The sequence below is a fragment of the Asparagus officinalis genome, chromosome 7, assembly GCF_001876935.1.
Source record: "Asparagus officinalis chromosome 7, Aspof.V1, whole genome shotgun sequence".
NCBI lineage: Eukaryota > Viridiplantae > Streptophyta > Magnoliopsida > Asparagales > Asparagaceae > Asparagus > Asparagus officinalis.
Window position 1 is genome coordinate 108523576 of NC_033800.1, and position 18588 is coordinate 108542163.

Genomic DNA, 18588 nt, shown 5'->3' on the forward strand with positions numbered 1-18588 from the left:
TTATCTTTACCTATAAACCCAATCATTATTTTTTGTATTCTTAAACCCAATTTTCTTTTTGTTTTTGTCTTTAAACCCAATTTCTAAAATACAGTATATACAACACTTGTATTTATACACCAACATGATAAAATCCCCAAAATACCCCTTTCAATACCCTACTTAAACCAGCCCCCCTTCTCTCTCCTCATTTTCCTTCTTCCTCAAGTCTTTGTCTTCCTCCTCCGATCCCACCTCTGGAAGGCGCGGCAGGCGGCGAGGATCTTGCGGTGGAGGCGCGGCTTGAGGAGGCAGCGATGGAGGCGGAGGTGGTGGGCAAGGGAGACGCGGGCTGGCCGGTGCGTTGGGCTTGGCGGGTTGTTTTGGCGTGGCTGAGGAAGGTGAACAGAGGAGATGGAGTGGGCGGTGAGTCGGGTTCGGGGAAGAAGGCAAGGGTGAGCGGCGTTGCGGGTGGCGGAGGAGGCCGGAGGTAGCGTTGAGGGAGGTGGTGAACGGAGGTGGTGCTCGGTGTGGTGGGGGAGAGGTGTTAGGGCGCGGAGCATGGATCTGGGGAAGCTTGGCGTCGAGGCTTGGACGGACCTGGGTGGCGGGTGATGGAGGGCAGCGGTTTGGGCGTCAACGAGGTGATTGCGGCGGTGGTCGAGGGCGTCAACGGGACAGGGAGGAGCTTGGGGCGGTTCTGGAGCTTGTCTTGAAGATTGTGAAATTTTGGAGTTTTCCTTGAAGATTTGTGTAATTTTGGAGTTTGATTTGTAACATATTGTTTTAGATTGTAAGTTTTTGAAAGTAGATAATGAAAGTGTTGATAGTGCAATTTCGTTATTGTAGAATTTTGTGCAATTTTGGAGTTTGTAAGACTGGAATTTTGTGCAATTTTGGCAATTTTGTGAGTGCTATTTTGTGAAATTTTATGAGTGTTATACACTTACAGGATAACCCGCTACACTTACAGAATAACCCGCTACACTTACAGGATAACCTGTCGCACTTACGATGTAACCCGCTACACTTACAGGATAACCCGCTACACTTACAGTGTAACCCGCTACACTTTCAAGATAACCCGCTACACTTACACGATAACCCGCTACACTTACACGATAACCCGCTACACTTACACGATAACCCGCTACACTTACACGATAACCCGCTACACTTACACGATAACCCGCTACACTTACACGATAACCCGCTACACTTACACGATAACCCGCTACACTTACACGATAACCCGCTACACTTACACGATAACCCGCTACACTTACACGATAACCCGCTACACTTACACGATAACCCGCTACACTTACACGATAACCCGCTACACTTACACGATAACCCGCTACACTTACACGATAACCCGCTACACTTACACGATAACCCGCTACACTTACACGATAACCCGCTACACTTACACGATAACCCGCTACACTTACACGATAACCCGCTACACTTACACGATAACCCGCTACACTTACACGATAACCCGCTACACTTACACGATAACCCGCTACACTTACACGATAACCCGCTACACTTACACGATAACCCGCTACACTTACACGATAACCCGCTACACTTACACGATAACCCGCTACACTTACACGATAACCCGCTACACTTACACGATAACCCGCTACACTTACACGATAACCCGCTACACTTACACGATAACCCGCTACACTTACACGATAACCCGCTACACTTACACGATAACCCGCTACACTTACAGGATAACCCGCTATACTTACGGGATAAGTGTAACCCGCTACACTTACAGGATAGCCCGCTACACTTACAATGTAACCCGCTACATTTACATGATAGCCCGCTACACTTACAGTGTATCCCGCTACACTTACACGATAACCCGCTATACTTACAGGATAACCCGCTATACTTACACGATAACCCGCTACACTTACAGTGTAACCCGCTACACTTACAGTGTAACCCGCTACACTTACAGTATAACCCGCTACACTTTCAATCACAAACATAGATATGTTACAAAACATCCTCTACACTTAACACGGTACATTTTCAATCACAAACACCATCACAAGCTGAAATATGCTACAAACTCACCACTAAATTCAGTCACAAGTTGAGAGATCAAACAAATTTTAACAATGACCAATTTTAACATCCTCGCCTATATGTTACAAAACATCCTCGCATATTACAAAACATCCTCGCATATATGTTACACTTGCAACACAAATTGAGATATGTTACAAAACATCCTCACATATATGGTACAAAACATCCTCACACGTATTTCAGATACATTCACAGTCACAAACATAGCCAAAAGCTGAGGAATGTTAAAAAACATAGATTCACCATAAAGACTGCCAAAAGGGGTTATTCATCCTCATAGTTTTCAACCCGTTCAACAGCCCACCAATCTTCGAAGGATCAGTAAGCTTCAAAGGGCCAAACTCCATCAAGTGAAGCAAGAAACAATTGGTGACCCTTTTTAACCCTGAAAAAAATTAGAATGTTAAACAACCAGCCATCAATAGAAATTTTTTTGTCAGAGTTTAGAAAACCACAAACTACAATCCAAATATCCAAAATGTAATTTATATTGTTTAGTTGAATGCAACATCCTATACAAGAAATATTTACCATGATCCACTAAGAACCTACTGCAGCTCTCGAGAATCAAATCGAGCTCCTTGATCAGCTCCTCCTGTAATTTATATGGTTGAAAATGTACTTAATTAGTCATCATGCGCTGATCAACAAAACATAATAATTTTAAGTTCTGATCAACAAAACATAATAATTTTAAGTTCTGATCAACAAAACATAATAATTTTAAGTTCTGATCAACAAAACATAATAATTTTAAGTTCTGATCAACAAAACATAATAATTTTAAGTTCTGATCAACAAAACATAATAATTTTAAGTTCAATGTTTTAACATTTAGTAGGATTCTGTTTGGATAAACTTATCTATATTTATTATCAAAACAGAATTGAACACAAAACATGTTTCCCTCAAGTTAGTGATGCCCACCTTGCTCTTTACTGAACAATGAATGGCTTACATTTATTGGTTGTCATAGTTTCTGGTATAATTGTGTGATATTTGAGAGTTCAGCCTCCTCAAGTGGCTATCGAAGATGATAATTAATCACAGAAAGTTAAAGTTTTCAGTTAACTTCACTAACTCATGGATATAAGAAACATATGATCGACCAACCTAAATATTAAGAAACTACAAGATATTGGTTTGAAATTTTGCCCACACTAAAATCAACGACTCCTCACTTGTTGATAATCTATATCTGAGTGAACACTACATTAGCATGAAAAATGTGCTCTCCTCATTTTTATTCACCAAGGCTCGAAGCATATGTATTAGGTGCCGACATCCTGCTGTGCTCATCGATTTTTTTCTCTTTTTATAGCAGTAACACCAGAATATATATAGTTTTGGGGTCAAATATCAAGAATCCTTCCCCCCCCCACCCCAAACGAAAAATTAATTAAGCATGCGGCGGGTCTTTATCTAGACAGCAAAAAATTAGCAAACCACCTTTTCAAAAGGCAACTTATCCCAAATATCCACCTCCGTGATAAGAACCTGTGCCCAAAAGCGCTTTTTATTTCGAAACATAGCAGCTAATAATTTCACAAATGGAGGAAATTGATGCGACATGACAAAATTAGCAAGCACCACCAACTGAACGTCAAAATTGAACAACACCCGTAAAAAGGAAAATAAATAAATAATAATAATAATAACCTGAACAATGCTCCAAGCGACCAAGAGCTCCAGACCATCAAATGGCGCGCGTCAGAGCCATTCACCAAGCCCGGCCCCCCTCAATAGCTCCCTCTCAAATCTGTTCACCGCGCACGACCGATTAATTAAATAATTGTTCAGAGCAATAAAATAATTGGTGGGGAGGAAAGGTTTTCAAAGCAGAATCGATGGCTTGAAGAAGACCCAGGAGGGGGGAAAATTACCAGAAGAGCAAGAGGACATGATCATCAGAATTTTGAAGAGGGACGCATTTATGGAGATGACGGAAATGGGAAGGCACGAGCTGGAGAGAGAGGGACAGGGACATCGACGCCGGAGACGGGCGACGGCTAGAACGGGGCGTCGGCGGCTGGAGACGGGCGACGACGAAAAGGGGATCTCGTTTTTTCAATTTAGGGCTGTGAGATGAAATGAGGAAGATGAGAGAGATACTGGGTTTTATTGGGCCAATCAAAGGGGTATTTTGGGTTTTTACATTCATTCTGTATAAATACAAGTAATTGGGTTTAAAGACAAATACCAAAAGTGAATTGGGCTTAAAAATACAAATAATAGAACTTGGGTTTAAAGATAAATGGGAGTAAACAAATGGACCTAAAGATAAAAACCCCTTAAAATTATTATTTTACAATTATAACATATCTCGATGATAACAAAAACAAAAGGTTTTTTTTTCTAGAACCACTATAAAAATAGAGTAATATACGGAAACCATCTTTGACATTTAATTTTTACATAAACAATTTTAAATTAGCTTTGTATTGCAATCAACAACCTCGTAATTTCAAATTGGCTCATGAACTGGTGAATAGCTACAACAGGAAGCATCTCTCTCCTAGAGCCATGCTTAATATTGATATAAGGAAAGCCTTTGACACCATCAGCTGGTCTTTTCTGTCTGATCTACTTCATGGTTTGGGATTCCCGCAGGTCATGATTGGTTGGATTTTAGCTTGTATTACCTCTCCAAGTTATTCTTTATCTCTTAATGGTTCTCTCTATGGCTATTTCAAAGGCAAACGTGGCTTAAGACAAGGAGACCATCTTTCTCCTTATCTGTTTATTCTAGGAATGGAGTATCTTTCTAGGAAGTTGGGGATGCTCAAGAATGACAGACTCTTTAAGTTTCACCCCAAGTGCAGTCAGCTCAAAATAAATCACCTAATTTTTGCAGATGATCTCCTCCTCTTTGCCAAGGGTGATGTATATTCAGTGCACAAGTTATTCCAATGTGTAAAAGAGTTCAATGTTGTATTTGGACTTGAGGCTAATCCTGAGAAATGCTCTGTTTTCTATGGTGGTATTGATGATTCTGTTAAATCCTCCATTAACAACTACTTAGGGTTCTCTGAAGGTGCTATGCCATTCAAGTATCTGGGAGTTCCTCTCACAACTAGGAAATTGTCTTACATGGACTGCAATTCCCTCCTCTCAAAGATCTCGGAACAATTTCAAAAATGGTTGAATCACGGGTTTCTGTCTTATGCAGGTAGATTGCAAATTATTAAGAGTGTATTCCTTGGTGTTCAAATATTCTGGACATCAAATTATATTCTTCCAGCTAGTGTTTTCCAGGAAATGGATGGGTTATGTAGGAGATTCTTGTGGGGGAAAACAGGTCAAAATCTCAGAATCCCTCTGGTAGCATGGGAGAGAGTCTGCATGGAGAGGAAGAAAGAGGAAAACAGGTCAAAATCTCAGAATCCCTCTGGTAGCATGGGAGAGAGTCTGCATGGAGAGGAAGAAAGAAGGTTTGGGGATTTTTTTAGCTCCTATTTGGAATACAGCTTCCGCTCTGAAATGTATCTGGGATATTAATATCAAAAAGGAATCTCTGTGGATTAAATGGATACATGGTGTCTATTTAAAACATGAGGGTATTTGGCAGGTCAAAGCAAGAGTTGGTGACTCATGATTGTGGAAACAATTGTTAAAAATAAGGGATAAAGCTTTGGTGTTGTATGGAGGAGTGGAAAATTTGAAATGCCTGATCAGTTCATGCTGCAAGGAGGAAAAAGTTAAACTGTCTGCATTATATTATGCAATTCAATCTGCTGCAACTGATGTGGCATGGTTCAAGACAGTCTGGGGGGGATTAAATTTTCCTAAACATTCATTTGTTAGTTGGCTTTCTTTTCAAGATAGATTACTCACACAGGACAGACTTCATAGGAGAGGAGTTATAAATGCAAATACATGCATTCTTTGTTCTGGTACAGCAAATGAAACAAGAAACCATCTGTTTTTTGAGTGTGTTTTCTTGGCAAATATCTGGAATTGTATCATGAGCTGGATGAATTTTAAATGGAGATCTTACAATTGGCTCCAGATAATGAACTCGTATGTGTACAGGTTAAAGGGTAGGGGTTTAAAGCAATAGCTCAAGAAGATGGCTTTGACTACCACTATATACTTCATTTGGAGAGAGGGAAATTTGAGGCTGTTCCAGCAAAAGACTAGAAGTATTGATGATTTGGTTAGAGATATCAAGATTGATGTCCTCACATCCATCCTCAACACCCCTTCAATTGCTAGTAGTGAATTTGGTTAGAGATATCAAGATTGATGTCCTCACATCCATCCTCAACACCCCTTCAATTGCTAGTAGTGATGTTGTCTTGAGTTTATCTGTTTTTTGTCCTCACATCCATCCTCAACACCCCTTCAATTGCTAGTAGTGATGTTGTCTTGAGTTTATCTGTTTTTTGAGTATCTGATTCTTTTGGATATTCTTTTTTGATTTTCTTTTGTAATCTCAGTATAGGATTACTGAGTATCTGATGTACATATAACTTTCACACTTGGTTAGTGAATAAAATTGTTTCATTGACAAAAAAAAACAACCTCGTAATTAAATTTTCATTAAAAAAAAGGATAGCCTTTTCATGTTAAAGCTATGTAGCTTATATCCTAACAAGACTTAAACATGAACAAACAAGTCGCATGTCTTAAATGTGAATTTTCTTAAGGATATTTTTGTTTATTTTTAGTGAAGAAATTGAATAGGTAGAGATTCTCAAATTTGCAATACATGTAAATTCACTCAAATACCAAATATTTAGGGTAGAGATTCTCTTTGTTGAGTAAACACCTTCGATCCTCTTTTGACAAAGGCTAAGATTCTGTCTACAACCTTTGATTGTAGAGATTCTCTATAACTCATTAATCAAAACACTTCACTCACTGGACCTCATAAATGATATTAATTACCTAAGTAATATAAAAATACTAGCATAAACTAATACCATTAATCCATGATATTAATTACCTAAGTAATATAAAAATACTAGCATAAACTAATACCATTAATCCACTAGTTGTATACATTCTTTACAACCAAGATGGTGGAGAATGTGGACACAATATTTACCCGCTCAAACTCGTCTCTCCTTGATCCTCACTGGCAACCCTCCTCTCATCCTCAACGTCAACCCCAGCTCAAACTCCGCTCTCTCCTCCACCACCTCCACGTCAAACCTCTCCAGCACGCTCGTTGCCACCGCCTTCATCTGCAAATATGCCAGCTCCTTCCCCAGGCAAGCTCTTGGCCCAGCATGAAACACTGGAAACTCAAATGCATTCCTCTGCTTGAAGACGCCTTCGTCATCAAGCCATCTCTCCGGCCTGAACTCGAAGCAATCCTCTCCCCATATCGCCTCCTTCCTCGCCATCGCATAAGAATTGTAGAACACCATCCAGCCTTTTTGCACTGGTGTCCCATCCGGAAGCACATCGTCTTCTAAGCACTTTTTCGGAACTAATGGTATTGGCGGGTACAGCCGCATAGACTCTGAGATTGCTGCATGGAGGTAGTTCATCTCCCGAAGCTTACTGAGGGTGAAAGCCTCCGGGTTATGAAGATTTTGAATCGATTTAAGCTCTTTTTGTATCTTCGTAACAATATCTGGATTAGCGGAGAGGTTCCAGAAGAACCAAGTGAGAGCAGATGGCGTGGTGTCCCCTGCGACTAAGAAGTTGATCAGCACATCTCGGATAAATTCATCCGAGAGACTCTCGTCACTGTGGACGAATCTAGACAGGAAATCTCCACCACTATCATCACCGCCAGTATTCCGCTGCAGTGTTCGTAATTTAACGGAATTATTGACAAATTCATGAACAGTTGCCACCGATTCCTTCAAGCGTCTCTCTGATCCAATATTCAGTGATCTCTTAAGCCTCCAAGTTGATACGGAAGTCATCAATCCCCTCTTGATTGATATATCTGTCGCTTCACGGAATGCCTTGTAGAACCTCTCGCCTTCGCCCCTCTTGTTGCAGAGGCAATCAGGCTGAACGCCGAGGACGAGATTGCAAATAACGTCAAACGCATGGCGTTCGAGCAGGTCCTGGAGATCAACAACTCGACCACTGTTACTGGCGTCTCTCAGCAAAGGTACCAGCCTCTCATCAATCCGATACTGGACTACATCATGCAAGAAAGAGCGCAGAGAATTAGGGCTGAACTCCGGGCTTGCCATCTTTCGCTGGAGTTTCCACTGTTCTCCATTGACGTTGGCTATACCACTGCCTAATAAATCTTCAAGCGCGGCGTTGATTTCCTCAACCCTAGCGTAGTTGTCGAAGCGAGTCTTGGCGATGTACTCGATGACTTTGGGGTCTGAGGTGAATATGATGGGGGCGATGGTGATGGTTGATGAAGAGGCTGTGGAGAGGACTTCCGCCGACCATTCAATAATTCGATGGCTGTTCTTGAGGAAAAGAAGGAGGTTTCTGATGATCCGGTAGCCCCTGATGACAGTGGCAGCGGTTGTGGTGTTTGGTAGTCGACGATTAATGCTGAAGAGGAGGATGAAGCAGAGGGATGAGAGCAGGAATAGTGCTGAGGGGAGGATAAGAGATGACAAGTACTCCATTTGTCTGTGTTTCTTCCCTCGCAATATTTTTTTCTATATATGAACTTCTCCACAGGAGAGAAGACTTTGAGTTTTCTATGAATCTCTACGATGTCATCGGATCATTTATTGTTATAAATAACTAGCTACAATCGTCATTACACTTCCACGAGAGTTCATTTCGCTTTGGTTGCTTCTATTGAATTATTAAGCTATGGAAGTTTGTGAAAGGAGGGTAGACTTTGGGTTTTTCTTATTATAGAACCTCCTCGAGAAAAATAAAATAAAATAAAATAAAATGACATGTGCCCCCGATAACGAGACATGTGTAGCATTAAATGGGAGTGGACTTTGGGCTTTGCTGATTAGTTTTTAATTTGATCCACTGGACAAAGGAAGATAGAACAAAATTACAATTGTAACAAATAAAAACTATTAGCCTACATGAAACGTAAATCCTCTCTCATCAACAGACTACAATTAATGTTTTTCACACAATGGGAAGGAAGCAATCAAATCCTAAGGCGAAAAGCTACCGCGCATTCACCTGCAACCAACACCTATTATACTAATTGAGGAAGGTGATGAGGAGGGGAAAAGATTTCCTGCATGTTCTCTGCATCAGCATGCTTTTCGTAAACAATGGATGTTGCAAGCTTGATATGGTTGCAGTCCTAGCAAGACTGTATCAATTGGTACGAGAGCTATGTAGAATTGGCGAAGAAATTGAAGAAGAACAGGTTTTGGAAGCAGGGAAACATTTTTTGGTGATGTTCGGTCGACCGTGAGGCTAGGCCGGTCGACCGAATACGTGCACAGACAAGGGATATGAATCTTGACTTGGTACGTTCGACCGTCACAGTCGACTGCCAAACCCTGTAATTATTTTCTATGTTCTGTCGTTAGTCGCGGTCGACCGGGAGCTTTGGGCGGTCGACCGCCAGTTGGGTCAGGCGTAGGATTTGGTTTCCTATTCATATTTGGTTTTGTGTTTGCTATAAATACAAACACAATTTAGGGTTTCTAAGAGAGTGAATTGGGGTTGTTTTGAGCACAGAAACAAGTCTTTTCTGGAGCTATTGGTTAGGATTTTGTTTGAGAGATTGAGAGCTTTGTATGAGAGATTAGTTTGTGGATTTGTAATCTCTATTGGTACTCTTCTTCTCTATTAGTGAAAGCCCATCCCCTTCTTGCCCCGTGGACGTAAGCAACTTGCTAAACCACGTAAAATTCATTGTTTGTGTTATTGCCGTTATTTGGATTGTTTGACTTTCTCTCTTGGTATTGGTATTTGTTCTCGGCACCCCCATCGATTTGGCCGTCGTGCACAACAAATGGTATCAGAGCTTTGGCTACGCTTGGGCTAGGTGTAGGAGTAGATCGCTTTGGAAGCTCATCTAGGGTTTCAGTTGGTGATAAAGGTGGGATTTTTACTATTGTAGATCTCGTTTTCGTCGTGTGGGGTTGAGATCTTTCGGAGGCTCTTATTAGGGCTTCATTTGGAGTTATAAAAATCTCTCTTTTTTAGTTTGGATCCATTCTTTATTTGTTCCGCATTGGTTTGGTAGTACTTTAAGGAAGATGGCCGAGAAAGAAGGAGTGGTGGAGGGTACTTCTGACATGAAGATCGTCCAAAGTTTGAATATTCACTCTATGAAGATAGATATGGAGAAATTTAACGACACTAATAATTTTGGTCTTTAGAGATGTGAAGTCTTGGATGCGCTCAATACGCAAAATTTGGAGTACACTTTGGATTTGGACGGGAAATCGAACGACATTGAGGAGAATGTTTAGAAGAAGATGAATCGAATGGCATGTGGTGTGATTAGGTCTTGTTTAACACAAGATTTGAAATATGATGTCATCAATGAGACTTCGGCTAAGAAGATTTGGGAGATCCTAGAGAGCAAGTATTTGACGAAGAGTGTGGAAAATCGCTTGTATTTGAAGAGGAGGCTTTACCGTTTCTAATTAAAGAAGGGGATCTTCATTAGTGATCACATGAACCACTACATGAAGCTTCTTGTGGATTTGGCGAATGTAGATGTTATGGTTAAAGATTTAGACAAGACGTTGTTATTGTTGAGTTCTTTGCCCAACGAGGAATATGAGACCTTCTTTTTTACTCTTATTAATAGAAAGACATCTTTTCGTATAGTAAGGTTACCGCTACACTTGTGAATTATCAGCTTCGAAAGAAGGATAAAGAGACTTCAATTGATACAATAGCGGGGGCATTGGCCGCAAGATGGAAGAGTCCAAACCATAGTGGGAGATAATAGTCTACAGGAGCACACCCTGTAGTTAGTAAGAATCAATGTGCCTTTTGTAAAGAAGATGGGTATTGGAAAACCGAATGCCCAAAGTTGACAGATCGAGCCGGAAAGAATAAGGGGAAAGCTATTCAAGCTTCAGAGGTGAATGTTTCTAAGACTAGTGGCGACAATTCAGATTCAGATTCTTCAGGCTATTCGTGCCCTACACTACCGTCAGTTTGTGTTGCCGACTCTATAGAGTAGATGTTTGATTCGGGTGCTTCTTACCATATTTGTCCTAGGAGGGATTGGTTCTCTAACTTTAAGGAGATGGAAAGAGGGAATGTCATGCTCATGGATAATAATCATGAATGCCCTATTGATGGTATTGGTATCGTTCGTATTAGGGTGTATGATGGGGTGATTTGAGAGTTGGATGAAGTGAGGTTCGTTCCGCACTTGAAGAAGAACATCATTTCACTTAGAGTTTTGGAGGCAGCAGGCTATCGGGTGACCTTAGAGGATGTATCTTTGAAGGTCACATTTAGGTCCATGATTATGATGAAGGGCATCAGAAAGAAGAATTTGTACTATTTGACTGGGAGCACGGTAATTGGTGAAGAGTTGACGACTTCTTTGAATTTGGCTAGACTGTAGTGTTTATGGATGCTGGGATATTTGATTGTTGATGTCGTGTATGGATTATTAAGGAGTGCTTTGACCTACAGATTAAGGTCCTGTGAACACATTAGTATGAGCAAGAAGACCGAGGTGGAGTTTGACACTTTTATTCACTGAGCGAAGGGTCTTCCAGGTGGTGTTCATTCAGCCATTTGGGGGCCTTCCAAGGAGAAATCATTAGGGGGTAATAGGTATTTGGTTTTCTGTGTTCGTGACTGTTCTAGGTATTTGTGTGTTGCAACCATGTCCCGTTGGTGTGAAGTCCTAGTAGTCAACAATATGTGGAAGATGTGTATTGGCAGTAAGGTAATACGTCGTTCTGATTTTGGTAGGGTTTCTTTTCGGCATTTGTGCCGAGCTCACAGTAGTTTGAGATACTTCATTGGAGAAGAAGCATTAGGGAGATGAGATGAGGTGGAAGATTTGATGAGCCGTTCCTTTCTGGAGGAGGATCAGTGTTTGATGTCGAGCATTGGTTTGCACAGGAATTTTGGTGTTGAGGTTTTGACATATTGGAGCCATCTTATTCATAGGTTACCGACTATCGCAATTGGAGTATTTGCATCTGGTAGAGCTGTTTCAGATTTTGGGTTACTTCGGATATTTGGTTACCCAACATATTATCACATCGAGGATGTGAGATTTGATCCGAGTGTACATGTTGGATTCAGAGTCATGTTTGGTTATTAGATTTTAGACTCTGATATTGTCCTGAGTAGGTATGTCACATTTGACTCATGATAGGTAGAGAGTGTTGGAAAGATAATTGGGATATCACTGCGGGTTGAGATTGATGCTAGTCCACGTTAGGTGGAGATTACTCCACGTACACCAAATCATTCTATTTCGTTTGGGATTTCAGCTGAGGTGACACAGATTGGGGATCATGTTGATGTAGATGCACATGATGAGTTGGTTGATTCGAGTGCAGCTGGTGAACACAGTTTGGATTTGTTTATGACCGCTGGTTCATCATAGATGGAGGTATTTGGTTCATTACATTTTGGGGCCACTGGGAGTAATATCAGTTGCAGATTTATTGGTGATAATCGTGATGTTGGAGAAGGGTTAATAACTCTTCTAGTTGATTGAAGGCCTTTGGAGGCTATTTGGTGAACTACGTGAATGCTTGATTCATTAGGCAAGAGGATACGTATGCAGTCATTTTATGAGGCAGCCGATTTTGTTAGTTGATACCGACATTTGGAGTTTATTCGCATTCTCGTTTGGATTCTTGACTTGTTGTAGATTGAGTCCATTGTCGTGGTTTTGTTCCACTTCGTATTGGACGCAACAAGAGGGATGTTTGGTTCGTATTGGTGTCGGCTCATTTTTGGGAAATCTTCATCGAGGTGGAAAATTGTAGAATTGGCAAAGAAATTGGAGAAGAATAGGTTTTGGAAGCAGGGAAATATTTTTTGGTGATGTTCGGTCGATCGTGAGGCTAGGCCGGTCGACTGAATAAGTGCATAGACAAGGGATATGTATCTGGACTTGGTGCGGTGACTTGGTGCGGTCGACCGTCACGATCGATCGCCAAACATAGTAATTGTTTTCTGGGTTCTATCGTTGGGCGGTCGACCGCTAGTCGGGTCAGGCCCAGAATTTGGTTTTCTGTTCTGATTTGGTTTTGTGTTTGCTATAAATACAAACATGATTTAGGGTTTCTAAGAGAGTGAATTAGGGTTGTTTTGAGCACAGAAAAGAGTCTTTTCTAGAGCTATTGGTTAGGGTTTTGTTTGAGAGATTGAGAGCTTTGTGTGAGAGATTACTTTGTGGATTTGTAATATCTATTTGTACTCTTCTTCTCTATTAGTAAAAACCCATTCCCTTCTTGCCTCGCGGACGTAAGCAACTTGTCGAACCACATAAAATTTGTTGTGTTGTTGCCATTATTTGGACTGTTTGTCTTTCTCTCTTGGCATTAGTATTTGTTCTCGGCACCCCCATAGGTTTGGCCGCCGCGCACAACAAGCTACAGATTCTATGCAACACTCATTCTGAGCATCCAAATGACAGCACACGGAAGAGGACTTGGGGGTCATGGTGGACGCTAGGGAGGGGCAATCTCAGAGGATGAACGTGACTTCTATCAGGAACAAGAGATACAAAGACACCTTGCTAGATGACTTGCAGAGATGGAACTAAGAGTTCAAGAGTTAGATTGATGATTAGAAGAACTAGGGAGCACTCAGCATATGCGGCGGGCTACCAACTCAGACCGTGATGCTGATTCCAATATCCAGTTGGATTATTCAAGAGATTGTGGCTTTTGGAGGGGCTATGATCAATCTTGGGATCATATCAAGGTGGAAATTGTTGAGCTTCTAGGAGGTTCCTAGCCAGAAGATTAGCTGCACACCATGGAATGTGTCTTTGAGTATTAAACGTACCATCTAAAAAGAAGCTTAAAATAGTCATAATCAAACCAAGGGCCATGCTTCTGTATGATGGGAGCGGGAGTGATGCATCCGGGTGAGGCAATGTAAACCCAAGGTTATTGATTGGGAGAAGGTGGATTACTAGTTAGGAGAAGATGAAGGAGAAATTATACTAAGAGTTTCTACCCTTCATACTGTTAAAATTTGAACTTATTAGCATGCATGTAAATCCAAAAAAACAAATGGAATAGAAAATCTGGCCTGATACAGGTAGCAGTTGTACAAAACACTATCCTAGAAGATTGAGGACCCACCTATCGTCCTGACACAGTCGATCCTTTCTCCCTAGCGGTAAAATCTCCCTCGAAAGTAGCCGACCTCTGTACTCGGATGAGAGTTTAGAGATTTTTTCTCAGATGAAGATGGTTGCCCAAAAGAAATTAAATAATAACTGAGCCTTTTTGAGAGAGAAAGAATTTTCGGTTTTAAGAAGATAAGAGAAAAGAGAGAGACTTTTCATTTTCGTTGCTTTTTACTGTAAGCGTTAAAAATTGCCCACGAATTCCTACACGCAGCTTGAGATAGAGAGAAGATGATGAACGTTATTATTCGAGTCACAGAAGCTTAATTAATGTCAATAAATGTATGAAGTAAGTCGACGAACCGTGTGATGCAACGGAACTACAGAATAACTGATCGGGAGATACGTTTCGCTTATGAAAGACGAATCGCCCATCGTGTTCCATCTATTACACATATGATTCAACTATGGGAGCTTGTAGATCTTCTTGTTGGCTTTCTGTCACACTTTAAATTGCACAATTCTTAATTCGGACGATGAAGATACGATGGAAACAGACGGGACGCAGGAAACAATGCCCCGGGCCTTAGCGGAGACACTCCAAGTATCTCAGCCTTGGTAGAGACTGTTTCTCTTTGAATCCGAAGAAGCTCAAAAAATGAAATTTGTAGAAGTCTTTGTTAGTTTTCTAACGTATCTTGGATTAACTCATTCCAAGATCGCATGAGAGAGATAAAGCCAAAATACTAAAGATAGTACAAACTGCCTCAGAATTCCGAGACAGTGTTGGTGTCTCAGAGAAGAATAAAGATTTTGACCATGATTTACTTCGAATCTGAAGAATCTCAAAAGATAAGAATTGTAGGTCTCTTTGTTAGCTTTCCAATACTTCTTGAATCATCTCATTCTGATATCGGACGAGAGAGTTAAGACTAAAATACCCGAGATAGTCCAAGCTGTCTTGGACATGCGCGAGACAGTCAAAGTGACTCACGCCGAAGTCAGTTCCCAACGTGTTTTCTGATAAGATTAAGTTCTACAACTCCTTGGGATCATCCATAAACATTTGAGTTTATCCTTAAACATGTGGAAGCTGTTACATAACTAAAAACCTACCTAAACGAATAATAACGGTTGTTCTTCGACCTAATCCACAAACACGACATTCCTATCCACAAACATGGCATTTAAAGCCTATAATTACACCCCTAGCACCCTCATAAAGTCAAATCTAAAGGGATCCATGAATTTTAGAGGAGCTAGGGTGAGGTTCTGACGAATTTGAGAGAGGCTAACAGATTTTGGCAAACTCCGACATAAAGAAGGAGCGTTTCGAAGGATCTGAGGCTCGTTCCCCCTTTCCTCCGGATTTAAGCTTACTCTTAAATTTCGAGAAGAGCCGTGATCTCGATTGGTCGGGATCATCGCTGCAGCGATTACTTTCTTTGTGAAATAAGAGCTTTAATCAATTTTTATCAACCGGAACTGATCCGAGGCGGTCCATGGATAAACCCCGTCACAGGCAAAGATCTCACACAAACATAGACTAATAAATAGGATCTGTGTGTTGTTTAATAAAGTTGTAATCTTTTATTTTTTTATTGTGTAAGGAGATCTTATAAAAAGATTAACTTTTCTATTTTGTGAACTTGTAATCGATATTGTAATAGATTCAAGGCAATAAAGAAATCAACTTTTAACCCAAACACGCTGGCGACCACAGTGGGAGCCAACAGTCTCGTCACCAAGGCTGTCTTGCCGCAACCGAAGATCAAGATCCCGGTTGATTCAGAGGTCGAGTACGAGTTCGACGAAGCTAAGTTTAAGGAATATTTCTCCTCGTCTTCATCAAAATCCTCCTCTCCCTGCAAGTGCGGAAAGATCCCATCTTTGAAGGAGGCATATTCACCGATGAAGGCTTCAAATGACTCCGCTCGCCATAAATCCTCTCCAGCCAAGGAGTTGTTCAATCAAGGTACGCCAACTCTAACAAAAAGGGCTCGTCAGAGGCGATGCCAACGCCAAGCTCGTCAAATTGCCAAGGCATTAGAACAAGTCGATGGAGTTCGCTACTACATAGACTTAGAGTCTAGGAAGCATTGGGTAATCTAGCCACCCCAACGACAAGTTACAGCTACATCCACCAAACCATCGACGGGAGAATGAGTTCTTATCAAAAGGACTCGTTCAACCTTGAAGGAGCGCATCCAAAAACGACGTGCACGTGCTGCATGTGGGTGTGCCTTTATACGAAAAGCTCAAGGCATGCAAAAGAAAGAGGTGGTCAAAGAATCACCAAAATATAAACGAGTCTGGGTGCTGAAGGAGAAAACAGCCGAAACGCTTCCGCTTAGGGCGAGACATGACTCGTGTCTCGGGGGTGTTCCTAAGCCTTCGTCAGCCTCCGATTCCGTTCCTTTTGCTCCTATACCACCGGTGAAGCTCTATGATAGTGTGGACCTATCCTAATTCAGGATTCCATTGAAGGATCGCCTGGGTCCTTTACACAAAGATCGAGGCAAAGCTCTGGTGAATAAAACCCGAGAAGTTTCTCAGACTGGGGGTCGTGCAAACACTTTCGTTAAACCAAAGGCCACTCAAAGGTGTCCCGTCACCTCTAATCAAACCAGTGTACCTCATTGTACATGTTCATGCGTCGTGTACAAGACGACTCTTGGCATCGATCGCCCGAGGGTTCGTGTTGAAACCCAGGAGCCCGTTAATACCTCACACTCACAAGGGGGTGGTTATAAACATGTGACTCCTGATGTGACTTTGGATCATTCAAAGGTGACAACAAATCATCCTGAGAATGTCAACAAGGTTCTTCCTCCCCAAAAGAAGACGTGTCCGTCAAAAGACAATGTTATACGTGGGGTATCACACCAACAAACGATGGATTACTCCAATGAGCCGCACTATCAGGCTGGAGGTGTGAATAAATCCCAAAAGGATGATATTTGAGAAACTAACTCTCACTGTCCACATGAGAGGCTTATCAAGGTGGTATTATCGAAATGTAGCTATCCCAGGACTATTTCACAAGGGTCTCGATATTCGAGAAGCTTGCCACTGAGGCATTGAATCCTAAGCCAAGACGTTTCCACGAGAAAAAAATCCACTGTTCAGGATGATGAATTCCCTGAAGTCACTATTAATAAGGTTGACAAAGGAAAGTCTATCATTACTTCAAATGGTTCTAACCCTAATTTTTCTCCCGAAAGGAAAGTCAATTCAGGGATAGCTTAACGAATGTCTCGGCTCTAGCTAGGAGCCATCAGACATAGGCGTTACCCAAGGATGCACGAAGAACTATCTTTAGAAGATGAACTGTCAGATACTTGCTCCGTAATTGCCTCCAACGACACAATGTCCAGCATAGGGGAAGTAAGGGAATCGTTCATGATCACTCCTGACCTAGTGGCCCAAATGCTTCAAGAAGCACTAACTAAAAAACGAGAGGAATTCATGGCTGAAATGAACACTGAGATGGAGTTGATCATACAGCAGATGAGAGAGTTATAGACTCAATAACTTCAACCACTACCTGAGTCCAGTTAGCGGGCTAAATTCAGCCATCGTACTCAGAATGTCGTAGTTGGTAGTAATCCAGACGTGGGCGAAGCACCCCTCAAAAATACTGGGGGTGGTCTAATCGCATCCCTAAATAACATTAGAGGTGGTCCAAATGCACTCATTAAAAATAAAAATACTAGAGGTAGCCCCATCACTAATGATAACGCTAGGGGTGGTTTCATCGTTCCTCCTCAAAATGACCCAAAGAAAGATACAGATGATAATGAGATGATGAAAGAGCTGGAGAATAAGGCCAATGCCTTAATGTCCATTCAAGAAGTAAAGAGAACAGGCATTCCATGCCCATATCCAAGAGAGTGGGATTCAATCTCATACCCGGCGAAGTACAATCTAATTAACTTTACGCCATTTGACGGGAGAGGATCACCCACTCAACATTTGATTTACTTCAGGTCTCACTTGGGAGTGATCTTCGGGAATGAACCCCTAATGATTCGGTCATTCGTGGGTAACCTTCGTGGGGCGGCCTTCGATTGGTATCGACATCTCAAACCGGGGAGCATAAATTGCTAGGACGACATGGAAAGCTCGTTCCCTAACAACTTTTTCGATGATGACACCCACGTGTCGATCGAAGCTCTTCTAGATGAGAAGCAAAAAGATGATGAGTCAGTTGATAGTTTTGTCAAACGCTTCTGCAACAAGTCAATGAATTGTAGGGATCCTGTCACAGAGGAGTTCATCTTACAGACGTGCCATGATAATCTCTCCATCGATGTCCTTGAAGTCATGGG

General features: G+C 41.5%; 1 protein-coding gene and 1 long non-coding RNA gene across 2 annotated transcripts; both read right to left on the bottom strand.

The window, feature by feature from the left end:
- Nucleotides 1989-4230, bottom strand: LOC109850200. Its single transcript, XR_002249383.1, has 4 exons — nt 3984-4230; nt 3760-3859; nt 2632-2695; nt 1989-2485 (listed from the first exon to the last, which is right to left on the bottom strand). It is a non-coding gene; the product is annotated as an uncharacterized LOC109850200 (long non-coding RNA).
- LOC109847627 (cytochrome P450 94B1-like) lies at nt 7099-8657 on the bottom strand. Its single transcript, XM_020416858.1, has one exon. The coding sequence runs from the start codon at nt 8655-8657 to the stop codon at nt 7155-7157; it is 1503 nt and encodes a 500-aa protein (XP_020272447.1). The 3' UTR covers nt 7099-7154.

What these genes read in the sequence shown, in the direction of transcription:
- LOC109847627 (XM_020416858.1), bottom strand. Translation starts at nt 8,657, where the DNA reads ATGGAGTACTTGTCATCTCTTATCCTCCCCTCAGCACTATTCCTGCTC.